The sequence below is a fragment of the Cariama cristata genome, unplaced genomic scaffold (assembly GCF_000690535.1).
Source record: "Cariama cristata isolate BGI_N322 unplaced genomic scaffold, ASM69053v1 scaffold44585, whole genome shotgun sequence".
NCBI lineage: Eukaryota > Metazoa > Chordata > Aves > Cariamiformes > Cariamidae > Cariama > Cariama cristata.
The window spans coordinates 23729-39645 of NW_009620096.1; the positions used below are offsets into that span (position 1 = coordinate 23729).

The 15917-nt window shown below is 34.9% G+C and overlaps 1 protein-coding gene across 1 annotated transcript in view; it reads right to left on the bottom strand.

Moving 5' to 3' along the window:
- DPY19L3 (dpy-19-like 3 (C. elegans)) overlaps positions 1-15917 on the bottom strand; it is a 34499-nt gene that overhangs the window by 3076 nt on the left and 15506 nt on the right. Inside the window, exons 9-15 of the mRNA XM_009701469.1 lie at positions 15295-15396; positions 14402-14475; positions 13998-14156; positions 12380-12502; positions 11904-12015; positions 11294-11350; positions 5474-5556 (exon numbers count right to left, since the gene is read on the bottom strand). Coding sequence (XP_009699771.1) covers positions 5474-5556; positions 11294-11350; positions 11904-12015; positions 12380-12502; positions 13998-14156; positions 14402-14475; positions 15295-15396 — 710 coding nt within the window. The remainder of the gene's footprint in view (positions 1-5473; positions 5557-11293; positions 11351-11903; positions 12016-12379; positions 12503-13997; positions 14157-14401; positions 14476-15294; positions 15397-15917) is intronic.

The window sequence follows — 15917 nt, forward strand, 5'->3', positions numbered from 1 at the left end:
TAAGCTCCATGATCAGCTTGAAAATGCTAAGAGACAAGTATTAAATTTTACTATCGCCTTTCAAGAGATTATGCTTAGCAAATGAATTAATAATTACAAACCCTTCCTGAAAATTCTTGCACTGGTACATGAATCTCATCTAGGAAGGACAGAGATAGTATTTTTAATAGGCCACTTTAACTCTACTGATAGACTAGTTTTTCAGCAGTTTATAAAACCAGCTTCATTTTAAAGTCTGAAAACACTTAATCTCTTAAAAATTTCTTTTTTTACTTAAAATATTCAAAGTTACAAGTGTCATGAAGCAAATGTTTCATTAAAAGAAATAAATTAATCTTAGAATTTAATACTGTGCAAATGTAATGGCCCTGACAGGCTGTCAGCTAAGACTCATCTCTGAATCTGCAGGAAAGCACAATTCTTTAGACTAAGCTGAAAAGAGTGTGGACTAGATTCACAGAGGGACTTGGTAGAGCTTAGATACCTAACTGAAAAAGATGATTCTCAAAGTACCTTCAACATGTTTCTGTGTTTATGCCTGTGCTGGGAAACTTCTAGTGTGAAAAGTCTGTTTCTGTGTTTGTTCAAGACTAGTTCAAATTTTATAACACTCTGCAGTACTTCTCTCCTGACTTGGCCTTATCAAGGCAAACCTGTAACACTGATTCCTAAAGAGCTCAATATAATGCAAACTTGCAGAATCAAACTTTCTTTAAAAAAAAACCCATAACATGTACCAAAGCCAAAATCACAAGAAAAGAAAAAAACCCCACCATTCCCAAGAGACAGCCTGCAGCCTCTTTTCTTACAAAAGAAAGCCAGAGGAAATGGTGATGGTGCCCTTTTTCCATAAGTTACTGGTAAAAATGCTTGTCAAAAATGTAGAAGATGCAGGTTAAATTCCTCCTCTTTCTAAAAGCATTCACTCTTGCACAGAAGAGGTGAAATACAGCTGAGTACATTCTTTATTTAGCAGGTATTAAGAGTTTTGCCAGCACCTCCTCCTCCTCCTATACCTTAAAAGCAACCTAGTGACCCTCGCTTGCTTTTCAAAAAACTGGCTTATGTGCCTTGGTGCTGGATGGAGTTCAAAATCACGTATTCCAGGTGAAGGCAGATGTTTCTCTGAGACTCAGATTTACATGTTTGAAGTCCTAGAAAATTATAGGCCTTAAGACATATCACTGTCCATATTTTACTGGGGCCAGCTCAGACGGTTCCCAGACCAACACGTGCTACTGCCAGAGCTACTGCAGGCACTCTTTTCCCATGCTTTACTGGGGATGCCAAGAACACAAACCTGGCACAGGATTTCACTGCTGTGGACAGACACTTGGAAGCTGGGAGGTGACACTGAGCTTCATGCAATGTCAGTCCTCCTTAATTACATCTTACAGAACTTCAGCGGGTGGCCGTTACTGAAACAGCCACTAGAGGGAGATACGACAACTAACTAATATTTTTCAGGTACAGGATGATTTCTACATTTCATGCAAGTGTCTTTCTCTAATACTCCTACCCGAGTCAGACACTAACTGCTGTGGTTTGTATCCAAGGCAGCTAATGTGCTTCAAACCACTGAATGACACTTCTCTATTACAGAAAAACGAAGCAATTTTTACAAATGTCTGAACAAATGATGTATAAAATGAAAGGATAATTTGTTTTTATAGCTTTCTGCCAAGCTCCATACCACACCGCCCAACCTGCAAACAATTTATTCTGTATGAAATGTCACTAAATAATGACAAGGACTTACAGGTCAAACTGATTTACATTATATAATTTAAATGTCATTCCAAGCAGACCTGATGGCATTTTGAACAAATAATCTCATTTATTTTTGAAGCTCTAAGCTTTCAACAAGTTAATTACAGCTGAACTAATGGGTAAACTAAGCACTATAATACATTGTATGAAGCTTTTCTTCACCTACACTTAAGAATTCAGAGAATTATACAAATACTAAAGAATAACTCATTAAAAATAAAAGGGTTTTACAGTAACTACTTGCACGGACTCTAAAAGTGGTAGCAATTCTTTCTCTTAAGATGCTAAAGAATTATTGTGAGTTGGTTTTAAGGAAGCCCTACAGAAATCGCCAACATTGCAATTACAGGTTACACCATTAGAAATAAAATGGCTATTTCTATTAAAAGTCCTCCAGAGTTGAACTCTGTAGTTGGCTTTCAAAGCCATAAAATCTGACAAATCTCAGAGTATTCCTTTACTAGTGCCTGGGTATGATATGAATCTACAAAGCAAAGGCGTTTGAGAAAAGGAGATTCTGAAAAGGGGTTTTCAAATATGCGATGTTAGATTTTTTTTTTTCTTTAGAAGAAAGTCTTTTTATTTGCAGAATGCCATATGAAAATATTACAGGTTTAGTGGCAAATGACAGGCAGTAAAGCATATTCAGTCAAACTGTCATGGTTCTTTTTTTTCCCTCTGGTTTGAAAAGACTGAAAATTGCAAAAATGGAAAACAACAGCCACAAAGAAAGAGCAACAAGATGCATTTTTGTTAGTCCCAGCCTCAATTTTATGCATGCATATTTTGTTCACATAAAGGAGTGCACCTACACAGTTGGCATAAACCTACTTTTCAGGCACTATCAAGTTCATGCCTGAATTTTACTGAACAAATCAGTCAATGACAAAGGATAAGCCCAAGAATTTAAAAACAATAATTAAAAAAAAAAGTGTAATATTGCCTTTAAAGTCTGGAATATGTGTTGATTTCAGTGTGATTACCCTTGAAAATCAGGCATGTAAGTAAGAGTGAAGAGTTAAAATTTATAGCTGGTTTGAAATTAAAATATAGCCATTAATATAAATTACTAAATAAAAGAACCACCACTGAAACATGGGTATTCCATTTTTGTAACCTTAGGAACTTTTTGGAAATTTGTGGGGTTTCCACTAATATAAAAATTTGCCTGCTTGTCCCCAACACCCGATTCAAATACAGGTGACGTACAACTATGCTCTGCCAAATCTCAGTCTCGGTTAACTTTTCCACTGTTTTGGCTGTCGTCCGAGATGTCTAAGAAGTTTTTCTATGATTTTTTGGTAACTGCTTATGAAATATTTCACAATTCTAGACAGGTTTCCCCTTTAAAGGCAGAAGACATTGCTTCTTAAACACTTACCAGAAGTAAACAGAGTAGGGAAGTTCACGCTATTGATTTGCTCATTCTACTGATATTCTTCCCCATCTCACAAATGAGCATGTTGTTCCTGTTGTCTTAGGGAGAGAGACCAAAACTAAGAATTTTAATATACCTCCCATCTGGGAACACAGCTGTGAACTATCCCTGGGTCACTGGCAGGACCTTCTTACTTTTTCTTTTTTTTTTTTTTAAAAAAAAAAAAAGCTATAGAAAATGAGGTGGTGGGTAGGAAAAAGCAAAAGACTGGGATATGCAAGATCATTATGTAAAAAACTGCGCTTTGCAATAGATGCAGCCCAATACTATGCAGTAACTTTATTGTACAGATATAAACCTGTATATCTTCCTGAAAACACTATGGTAACTTTAGTAAGGGGAAGAGTAAAAAATACATCTGCAGACACTTCACAGTGGACAGACTAATAGTTGGCTATTATTCAGATTGTATATTTGGACAAGTTAATATGCAGTTAAATCTAAGCAGATAGAAGGGTTTTCTTGTTGTCGAGAGATTGCAAGGCAGATGAGTTATTCGTAATTCACTGCTATACATGACAAATTAGAGCTTCTCATACTGAGTTTTAATAATGAATGATTAGTTCCTGACACCAACCTTGACAGATCATTAACCACAGCAGAATTATCAAGCATTAGTATAGCAAAATATTTTTCTTACACATCAAAACTTAAGAAAATTTGTCCCACTTTGAGAAACTTGCCATAAATTTTGTTGACTTGTATTTAAAGCATAGATAATTAACTCTTCTTCACAGGAATAATATTTCTAAACACAATAAATTCTAAGTAGAAAACTTCCCTCTGTAATTGTCTGTCATGACTTCAAATGAAAAGAGGACAAGCACCAGTTTAGCATTCTCAGGACTAAGAACATGTGAAAAATTATTCTCGCTGGATCCAGTCAAATCCAGTTCATGGCTGGGAATAACTCCACATGCATATTTTATGTATAAATCTATATATAACTCTATATATTGTACACAGGAGACCTGAACTATCAGACATTTACCATCTTTTAATAAAACAGTAGTGCTAAATGGAACTGGCTGGTAAACATCAGTCACAAAAACACGTCAATATGGCTGCAAAGACTCTAAATGATGGAAAAAAACATGGCCTACTTTCAAAATAAGTCAGTGAAGGCTTGTAATATATTTTACTTCTAAATTACTCCTTCTAGTTTATGGATTAAAGAAATACAACGTTATGAAGTGTAAATATGTTGTTACAGGTAGAACAGGCTGGGCAACTGGTTTCACTGAAGTTCATTGCATATGAAAACACAATAGAGGGCTCCAAGAAATACTTCAAATAGTTCAACGTTAAATGTAGTAAATTCAGATTTACTTTCAGGATGTTTTTCTCCAGAACATTAAACTGATTATTTTTTTTTTAATCTTTGTCAGAGTTCCAAATAAAGACAAGTCCCAGGAATATTTCCTTTCAGAACTGAGCCTGAACATTTTCAGTGGTTACTACATGTTAATACAGAACATATCCCTTAAATTCACAGTCCTCCAGAGAACATCCTACCTGGCCCTTTTTCTCAGGATCTTCTACATGCAGTATTCCAAACTGTTTCCACCTAAAAAATACTTTCCTATGCTCCGTGAGAAAGCAGAAGTGATGAGGTGGGGTTGGAATGATTAACTCATACTCCTGAAAGAGACTTTGCACCTAATCTTAGCCATGGCAAGTTCAAGTTCAATTATAAATATTTTGTTTACCATTTAGAACAAATGTTGAGATAATTCTAATAAGTATAAACAATGTACATTATTTTAAAGTTCAAGAAACAGACTGTAGGGTACAGATTTTCCAGCTCTACAACTGTACATCCAAGCTTTTTAAAATTATAAAGTTGAAAAGAGGACACCAGGTTGGGGGGAAAAAATAAAAATAAAATTATTTCACTGCAAAGGTCTATTAATGTAAAGAGGTAGCTATAACATGATGGAAGAAGCTTGACACCTCCAAATTTACCTCTTTCAGCTGGGAAAACTATGTATACTTATGGGAGGAAATGGAGTCAACTGGTTCCCTGATGCACATGCAATACAGCAGCATGATACTGAACAAGAGCAGAGCAGTCTGGGGGACTTTGCATATAGCTGTTCTGCACAGCCGTTAATATGCTAACCTCTTGATAGCCCATTCATCCTTAACTATCTTCACGGGTCACCAGAGTTCACTGATGAGCTGTGACAAATGAGAACACTATAACTAAGAACATTAGATCTACACAAATAGCATTTAACTTAAATAGAGAAAAAATCCTCTTACTTAATCCAGTTCATCAGCTCCACAGTGTCTGGGTCATAGAATTCTCTCAGCTCTGACAGTTCATCCATTATTCCTGGCCAGAACTATAATGCAAACAAAATAAAACAAACTGAAGACAGAATGACCAAAACGAGTTCTGGATTTTGAAACATATTATTTCCTGTTAGCTGGTAACTGATCTTGTCCAGGTTATGGCTAAGTTGCAAGACATAAGCACATCTACCCTTCTTATGAGGGACTGGTGGCTGTCATTACAGTATGAATGTACAGTTTCAGAGTTGAGATCTGCAGCTCCTGCCAGATGTCCAGAAAGAACAAAATTACCTGTTGTGGTGAGCCTGAGGACAGCTTTTCTCAGATGCCCAACTCACTGGAGGTTTCCAGAACTCTATTAGTTAAGACCAGTTTGTATCTTAAAATCTATGGGAAACTAGAAGTTGCCATCAAATACTACTGTTGTGCATTGTATCTACTTTACAAAGGAACCATTTCAGTTCCCTGGACTACAAGATGAATGTTGATGTTTTAAGTTATTTCTTGACAGACCAAACTTTAAGAAAAGTATCAAACAAAGAGGCATCATGTAACAGTTCCACCAAACCATTAAATAATACCTATGATTACAGGAGAAGGTAAGGCCCTGGGAATTAATTTAGAAAGGCAACTTAGAACTAAAGAAAAAAAAAGGTAGGAAATCTGTATCAGAAGTTAAAATCATTAGATGTGCTGTGGATGCCATTAATGGCATTTCAGAAGTTTGAATTAAAAGAGAACTGCTGAAGGAAAAAAGAAAAGTGTGACTAAATGGCCACATCTAATAGACTACTGGAGGGAAGACATTTCAAAATTTACCGAAGACAAAGAATACCTAAATAAAACTGGAGGAGAGAAATAAGGACTGAAATTGATTCTGAAAAGCTTAACCCTACCCCCCAAAAAAAGCTAACAGAGCAAAGATTTATTTAAGGGTTTCTTGTTGTTTAAGCTAGTGAATATTCAAGGACAAAAGGAAGCAATTAAGACAGATAATGACAATGCTAATGACTAACTGATTGCTTTGCATCAGTCTTTACTACAGAGGATGTTATGGTGAAACCTATTCCAAACCTGCTTTCCTTAGATAATAGGGATTGCTGGCTTGCAAAGTGACATGTCACAGGAAGAAGTGTAAGAAAACCCGCCTGATAATCTAAAAAGCCATAAATCATCCAATTTAGATAATACTCATCCAAGAGTTCAGAAGGAATTTGAATGTGACGCTGTTGAGCTACTTAGCAAAAATATGCATTCTTTCACTAAAACTGTAATTATGTAGGAGGACTGGGGAGCAGGAGATATAATTGGGCCAATTAAGATACTTACTAGTTTAACTGTTTACTTGATATATCTGTTAAATTAATAGTGGCTGGTAGATTGAGCAACATCTGAAAGATAGTTATGGCAGTATCACAACATTACAGTTTTAGGAAGTACAGTAGTATTATAATAGACATATTTTTGCTCTTCAGAAGATATCTCGAGAGATTAGTAAAGAAATTAAGCAGTTGTGAAATGAGACTATAGAGTCTCATAATGAATCAAAATTTTCTCTCTTCATTGCTAAACTACCCTGGATAGCTAAACATTTTGAGACCTCACGAGTCTTTCAGGGTGGAGACAGAAGGAAATGGGCTCTGCTTTGCTTCTAGATCATGCTGCAAACCTGCCCTGCAATCTACTGAGAATCTAATGACACTGTGCTAGCTCCTGAATGCTGGGACTATTACATGCATTAACTAATCTACATAGGTTTTTCAAGTCACAATGTCATACTACTGCAACTTTTGAGTGAGTACAAGCCATTTTCACTGGAGGAAAATTTTGGTAGTGGGGCTTGCTACTACTGAATTTAAAAAGAGAATTCTGAGGTAGCAAAATTTTCAGGTAACACTCTGTTTAATTAGTCAAGCCAAGAGAAAACTGGGGAACTTCAAGAGTTCCAAATACAATAGAATAACAATCACAAAGTAAATAAAAAGCATACAAAAATATGGACCCATAACACTGATGTAACAGCGTCATCCTGTAAAACAAGTATATATCAGATTGAGAAAAAGCATACCATGACACAAGGAATAGACAAAAAGAATAAATGGAGTATATCAGGGATGTAACAAACTGTTCAGAATAATAAGTGGCATGTAGAAGAGGTTTCCAACTTGTAACATGCTCATCTCTGTGGTCAAAGTCTTCAGGAAAAGAAGCCTGTTGTCAAGGGGTTTAAATTAGCAACCCAGGGATTTTGTTCTGGACTGGAAAAATCTTAAGGACTTGTAATTTCCAAAAAGGCTTAAAAAACACTTGCATAGGAAAAGGTAATATGACATGTTATTGCTGACTCCTATCAAAACCACAAAGCCAAGAAAACAGAAAGGTGGGATACTTTAAACTGATAATGGGGAATATTTTCCCTAAGGTATGTAATTACTCATTGTAAAATGCTGCTAAGACCTAAAATCTACAAAAATAAATGAAATAACAAACTCTGAACCTGATGACATGACTATAGAAACAAGCTGAATTATTAGGAGATTTAGGTACTAAGGTGGTTGCTTGTTACCCCACCCTACCTCCTTGGTGGATGTATGCCAATTTTTAACTTTCAGGAGTAAAATTAAATCTTCTGTGAGTGAAAATATCATTCCAACTCTCTGTATTGTAGAAAGATTTCAGCTTTCCCTTTCACATTTGCTGTCCCTCTGGCTCATGATCATGGACTTCATCCAGCATAACAATGCTTAAGTTTCTTATTGAATGTCTGGTGTGCTTTGGGTTTTCAGTGTACTTTGATTTATTAACAGTTACTATCCCCAAATCTACACATATTGAGGATATACACCTGATAATTTTTAACTCAATGGCAGTGAAGAACCCAGAGATTTTTAAAAGCTTGCAGCTTTTCCCCACAACCTATCTTTTTTTTTTCTAGCTAGAAAGTTCAGAGTTAGACAATCCTGCTAGCCACAAACTTGGAGGTGCTGAACACTTCACTGATGATTATGGGAGTTCAATACTTCTCAAATACAAGAACACTTATTTTGGATTAAAGAAGTATAAGCATTAATTCTTTGGCCTCTGAGTGTACGTGAAAAGCAAGTACTATTACGTTATTTATAGTTACTGTTGGCCTAAGAATGAAAATGAAGAATCTTCTTAGAGAAACAGGATTAGATACTATGAATAAAAATAAACACGACGTTTTCTTTTGTCATTTCTTCTACAGACGGTCAAGCTTACAAACTTTAGGTTTAAAGGATAAATATGTAACAGTACATACAGGGAGCTCTTCAGTACAGCCAAAGACTGTTCAGATCATTAGTATATGTTGTGCTTTGTGCTGCAACAAATGTATATGTTTGTAGCAAAAGTATTTGGCCATGATGAAGATAAAAATGCAATTTGAGAAACTATATGAATGGATAGTTTATTAGCAAAGAAAAATTAAGATTATTTGGCAAAACCAGGAACTATAGACTTGCTGAAGCTCAGGACCTAATTTTAAGTACCAACAATTTATTCAGGAATGACTGACATACAAACACAAATTGAAGGGTATCATTCTGTTAAGAAGTTAAATGCAATGAATGCAGATACACTTGAAAGCTACCTATAAATAATAGGAAGTGAAACAAATAATATTTAGTACTCATTATATACATGTTGTGTTATCTGCAGCATAGCTAAAGTATGCATGGAAATACTTCAGCACTTTCACTTTATCTAAAAGATGTTTGTGCTATACTATGGAAGAAAACTTGTGTAAATAGAAATACAGATGTCTTATAGGTCTCAAAACATACTGTACCTGAAATCTGAAAGATAGCTAGCATTGTAGCTGCATCTGTAGCTCAACACATTATTGTTCAAGTGATGTATTTGGGAGTGTAGTAACACATGCCCCAAAAGAGGCTTTCATTAGCTTATTCAGGATTAGGTTAATAATCCCATAAAACTCCCATTTTAAGGAATGGTACTAAAGAATAGTTCTTCTAACAAACATAACCATAACAGGTAACGAAATACAAAATTGCCCTACTACTAGTTCAAGAAAACTAGCCATGAGGATTAGTTAACTTTGTAGTGAATAAAATATGCAAGCTGCTAACACCATCCGAGCAGTCACAGTGCATGAACAGACAAATTATCTGGGAAGGAGAAAGGTAATAAGTCTCTGTCATCAAAATCTACTTGCACTGTCAGTTTGTTTCTAAAGATTTTAGAGAGAATATATGAACACATTATCACAGAAGTAATGGATACTTTCTGGATCAATCTCTGTAAGAATTTTTGTTCTGACCACTGTAAGGGAATCTGGTGACAAATTTTATCTGTGTCAGGTTGGCTTCTTTCCTGAAGGCTCACTAACTCTTACAGCTCTGCAGAAAAGACACCCATGCAAAAATACCCACTCCTCTGGTAACTGAACTGCAACAACTGACTTAAGCAAACAAATCCTGAGAAGTGATGTATTTCTTTATTCCCACTAAGCACTTTGAAAAATGGTATTTTTAATGTCAATAAAAAGTATTTCCTATATTTAGAGGAAACACAAAACGGATGCTTTTCAGGCAGACTAAGCACAAACTAATGACTGATCTAAAGCCTATGAAAATCAGTGACTTCTGTTGACTTCAGAATTGAATCTGACAGGATTTAGGAACTTCACATCTGCTCATGAAGAGTGGGAGTAAAATTATTCCTAGTTTATCTGTCACATTAGACTATCTATTAGAATGTCATGCTCTTGGCATCACCCATGTCAAAAGAAATGTCATTATTTCTATCATTTTCAGAGATGATGAAAATGGCAAATGACTTCCCTAACCAGCATACTAATAGGGAAAAAAAAAAATTCCTAAAAAGTCCTCTAGCAGAATAATACAAAAATTTAAGTACAATACATCACACTAACTTTACTAAACAAACTGTTAGGAGTATTTTTTGACTTTTTGTTTCAGTGTTTTAAAGGAGGGAACAGGTTTCTAGACTGAATTCTATTAGCAGCTTTCTTAACTGTTATGCTTTACTACTGCCTTTTTAACTTTAATAATGAAATTCACTTTGAGTTTCTCCAAAGGTAATTCTTTAACACAAATATTCTCATTTCACACTAGGTATTGCAGAAATAACTTCTTCATCAAAGTAGCATCTGAATTTTTTGTCTTTGTAAATACAGATTAAAAGAATGGCATGTCCATTAAATTAATGTTCTAAATCTCACTTCTATGACAAACTAATAATCTTGTACATGTTATTACTTTAAATATGTTTTATGTATTTACATTTAAACATTTGACAATCACAGTAATTTGTTTCTGGGACAGACTGAAGATAACATAAGTACTTGACTAGTTTAACAATTCCGTACTTTAAAACATGAGAAGAGGCACAGCAGTAGAGAATGTTATGATTATTTCTGCTCCTACAATGAATCACTACACAATTTAACCATCAGTATCTTATCTGCAACTTAGTTAAAACCAAAACAGACAACTTACATTTCCATAAAATTATGCATATAAAAAACACCTGGTAACTTACACAATCAGACACATATTTGTATCTATGAACAACTACTTTGGATCAAATGACCCCAACTGATCCTTTACATACAATTTCATATGCATAAAGGTTCCAGCACTTCAGGTAGTCTATCCTAATCTTTAAAATTCAGCTACAAGTCTTGTATGTAATTATTTATAGAACAACATCCCTTTATGAGAAAAGGAAAATTCCATGCAACTGAAAAACGCCAAAACATTGAGAGAAAGTATTTCTTACCTTATATGAAATATATAGTAATGTAATTACTGGTACAGAATACTTAATCACATGCGTCTAAGAGAAATCAAAAAAAAACCTGGTTATTCTGATGATACATTTATTTACTTCATTTTTAATGTATTGACAACTGACATTTATCATGTGGTGGAATTTACAGTTTGTATTAAGATCATATTCTGATTTTGTTTTCAAGTAAAATCCTTACTACAGACCCATCACAAATGATGGATTTATATCTATATACTTAAATCTATCTTCTACAAAGTGGAAAAAACTGTATCATTCAGTATAATAAACGGCAAAGGTCTTCTCAGACTGCTGATGATTTCTTAATATGGTGACTAAGACTTTTTTAGTAAAATTGTGGTTATTTTTCATAGGCACATCTATATTGCCATCTAGTGTATCCAAATGGAATTGTTTAATACATAAGCCACGAGAAAATACATTTTACTTACTAAATTTATACAAATGTACTTCAGAGATATCCAGTTTAAGAGGACCGCAAACAATATTAATTTCAGATGTCTTACAATTCTGAGTCTTGATTTGGTTTGATAATGGAGCAAAACCAAATTTCATTAAATGCTCTAAATATAGTGCTAACCCTCTGTGATGTGTAGAGATTAATGCACTTCAGGATAAGCTTCCATACTTCTGTACTGCACAGGCCAAAAGATGCAAATACACACATGTGGGATGTCCAGAGGTACTTCATTCTGGAAGAATACAGACAAGTTTTTGTTGATCATCTGGAGCTCTGCTAAGCCGTGTTGATGAGAGCAGTTATGTTAGAGAAATTCCGAACACAGTGTTCTTAGACTTTCAGGACTCTGAAATAACAGAGTGAAAGACTGACTTTGCACTTTGTTAGCTGCTCTTGAGAAAATGTGTGCTGCTAAACTTCCAAACATTCTTTTCGGCAGGATTTTGGGAAATCCCTCAGTATACAAGCAGAAGTACACCACGGAGAGAAAGAAGGTTCATGATCCTATCACTTTGTGGTCAGTGTATTTCACAGTCTTACCAAAATATACCCAATTGTCTAAAAAAGCCTTTAGTAGAAATTAAAAAAAAATATACCTCATTGTGCTTAATGCCAGACATCCAAAAAGAACTGTGTGAATTAAGTTGTAAGCAGCATCAGGCTTCAGTGTTATTGTGCATTCTTCCATTTTTTCCATGAATTGGACTTGATTTAAACCACTAATTAAACAGAAGAAATAAGAAGTGTTCTATTAAGATAATACATTTCACATAGTTGTCTGTATTTTAAAAAGCATTCAATCCTTCTAAGGCTAAAGAGCAATACTGCTGCTATCAGTCCACAATTTTGTGTTATATCTGTGATATAATTAAGACTGACAGCACCAACTTGGTGCAACATCAGGTATTTATTTTCATGTCTAGTTTTTTGGAAATGCAATGGGTTTAAACAAGCTGTTTTAGAATGAGAAAAAATTGTTTACACAAAGGCATATTTGGTTTATCGCTTGAAGCAGCTATTCCCACAGGGTTCACAGGGCTTTTGATGAGAGTGGAGGACTTTACCGTGGTTTGTGGGGCTATGCTACTAAAGCCATAGATTGGAAGTAGGTTTACAGAAAAGAGGTGTTGAAAGGACTGGTTATTGCTTGAAGCGGATAGTCTTGTGAATGCAGAGGGCTGATCAAAAAAACAGAAGCTGCTTAAATGTGTGGGTTTTCCCCGTTTTTTTTGAGTGGGGGATAAATGAGATAACCAGGCAGTGTTAAAAATTAGGGTAGTATTTGGGATTACATTTAGGATTACAGAAGGTAAGAGCTGCAGAGTCTTTTGTTTTTAAAACTGATTGATGCAGTATCATTTTTGAGAGGCTAGTTGAACAGTACCAAAACGCCTTACAGATGACTGACTTCACCAGTATCATAACATAGTTTTAGAATCGGAATGTCTTAGATCCTCTCCCTCTCTCTCTCCCCCTTTTAACCTGTTTTCCATAAAATCTACCATGAGTGGCGCTAGTTATGTAATACTCAAATTCTTGTTTAATCAAGCTTTATATCATCCCTGCTAACTTTTGCCCAGGTTGTAAATGTAAAACTGAGAGGTCTATAACGAACCATTTCCTTTTATTTCAAATAGCAGCTCAGTACTACTTTTCTTCTAGTGTCCTGTAACTTCCTCCAAATCCTACAGATTAGCTACAGGAACTGGTAACAGTGATGCACAGTTGCAGTCTACCAGTCCTGCTTCTTCACACAGACTGTAGGCTGTTAAGCACAGACTATCCTAGCTCATTTCTGGGCAGTTTGAGGATATCACCAGGGAAATCCTTGATTGGGAGTGCTTTGCACAGAGAAAATGTAATGAACTAAAGAAACTAACAATATTTTCTACAAAGACATCCTTCCCCAGCTTCCCCTCCGCAAAAAAACCCAACCAAACAACCTTACACATACTGCGAAACTTCAAGAGCAAAGAAGACAGCTTGAAGGAATCTAGGGTAGAATGTTTCTTTGTTTAGTCGCACTACATCTTTTACATTTTTAGCTTTAATAGGAAGTTACTTATTTTGCCTGATCTTTCTATTATATGTCCTGTTTCCTTAGTACCTGCGGAAAGTAATACTGTATGCTGCTGTATTCAACTGTCAGTTCCTTAGCCTGTTGAAGAAGAGAAAATTGATATATACGTGAATTATTTTTAAAACATATTTTACCTGAGGTTCTGAAAGGCAACAATTACAGCTGCTACTGTCATAAGGAAGAGAACAAATATGTAGACGTAAAAAAGTAATGTATCCGAGAGTCTTGAAAAAGTATTTAATGGTAGTAAACCAAAAGCTTCTTCGCAAAGATACAGGTTAGCATCAAAATCTCTAAAGAAAAAAGAATAATCCTTATCATCATGTATTTCATAACCTGATGTCAAAAAGGACCAAAGTCATCTTTTTTGCCCAGCAATTATAAAGCCAGAGTTGTGCAGATTATTATGAAAAAAAAAAAGTATGACATAAGCATGAGGTAAAAATGCATGATTTATCACCAAGATTTTACATGAGAACAACCGCAGGCTTCACCTTGTGAAGTCATACAAAAGAGTAAAATTGCAGCTAAATCATACCTTGTTGCCCCAAATCCAAATTTTGCTTTCAGGAATTTGAATATATGTTCATCTGACTCAAGAGTAAGAATTTTCTACAGAGGGGGAAGAAGAAAGGTAATTATATTTTAAGTACCAAAAAACTAAGCTTCACACAGTAAATGGGTTTCTTCATCATTTAATGAAACTGTGAAGCAAAACAGGCTTACTGAGATAGGGTGCTCTGCAGCCAAATAAACATTCAGTTTGTAATTATAGTCCTGTGGTCCAAAGGGCAAGTTACTTACTTTTTAGAATATCTACTAGGGTTAGCTTCTTACTTACAGATAAAGATTATCCAGGACAAGTTGGCTTTAGCTGTATTTTTTTAATTTCAATGACTGCTATCTTACTGTGATTCTTTTAATTTCCACGTGTTCTAAATTTTAATCTGTTGATATAGCTCTCTTGAAGAGACTAAAACTCAAAAGCAGAAAATGTGTTACTGACACTAATGTCTGCAGAATCTCTGTGCACAAGAAGCAACTAAAAATATGGTATAGTCTACAACATTTCTATAACAAGTATTCATTTTTAACTGCATTCCTTGAGAAGTAAATACAATGAAAAGCTTTGCAAATGCTTAGTAGTATCAGAATGCAGTATAAACATACACTTGTTATAAAATTACAGGTGAGCTTCAGGTTACAAATACATATTCAATTATTTGTTAATTTATGATGTTTTAAGAATATATTTTAAAATCTATGTATCAAAAAGATTAGTAAAATGATCTTTCATTTCTAAAACGCAGTCTCTGAAATGCGGTGAAATCTCCATGCAATTTTTATTTAATGATATTACTGTAGGTGATTAACAAATAGCTTTTACGTAACATGTTTTGTAAGTTTCTATGTTAAAAATTATTTGCTTACCTTGATGAATTTATTTATTAGAAGAGTCAAGCACAAGACTAATAGTACATGGAAGATAAGTTTCCCCAGCCTATTCAGCAAGGCACCCTTTTTAAGGTTTTTCTAGAAAGAAGAAAATATCAATATTTCAGTACTTTTTTGTACATATTTGGAACAAAATATTAGTATTTCAGTAAATTTGTATGTATTTGGAAAAAAAGCCACACAGACTATTTGAAATTGCTTATTTATTAGGCCTGATCAGGATCAAATTTGTATTAGGTTCACGTAAGCGAAAATGTATACATCACAAAGTATCCAGAATAAAGATATATTTCTTCCACAAAACTGAGGGAACAATATCATAAAAACTCGCCAGCATATTAATCTGGCAGAGTTTTGTAACTAGCAAAATAGTGTTCCTTCAGAGGTGACCTCGTTATATTTATACAACTGCTGGGACCCACTGCAACTGTGGCTGTGTTCCAAGATTCCCCAAATTTCAACAGTATTGTGTGCCTTTTGAAATATCTATTCATTAGACCTTCCACCTCAACGAGGCAAAGGTGTCTTCTGGCTCTAACTGTCAGCTGATAGGATTTTGAGCAATTTTCCAGTTCAAAGCTCCAGATCTGAGAGCGGTT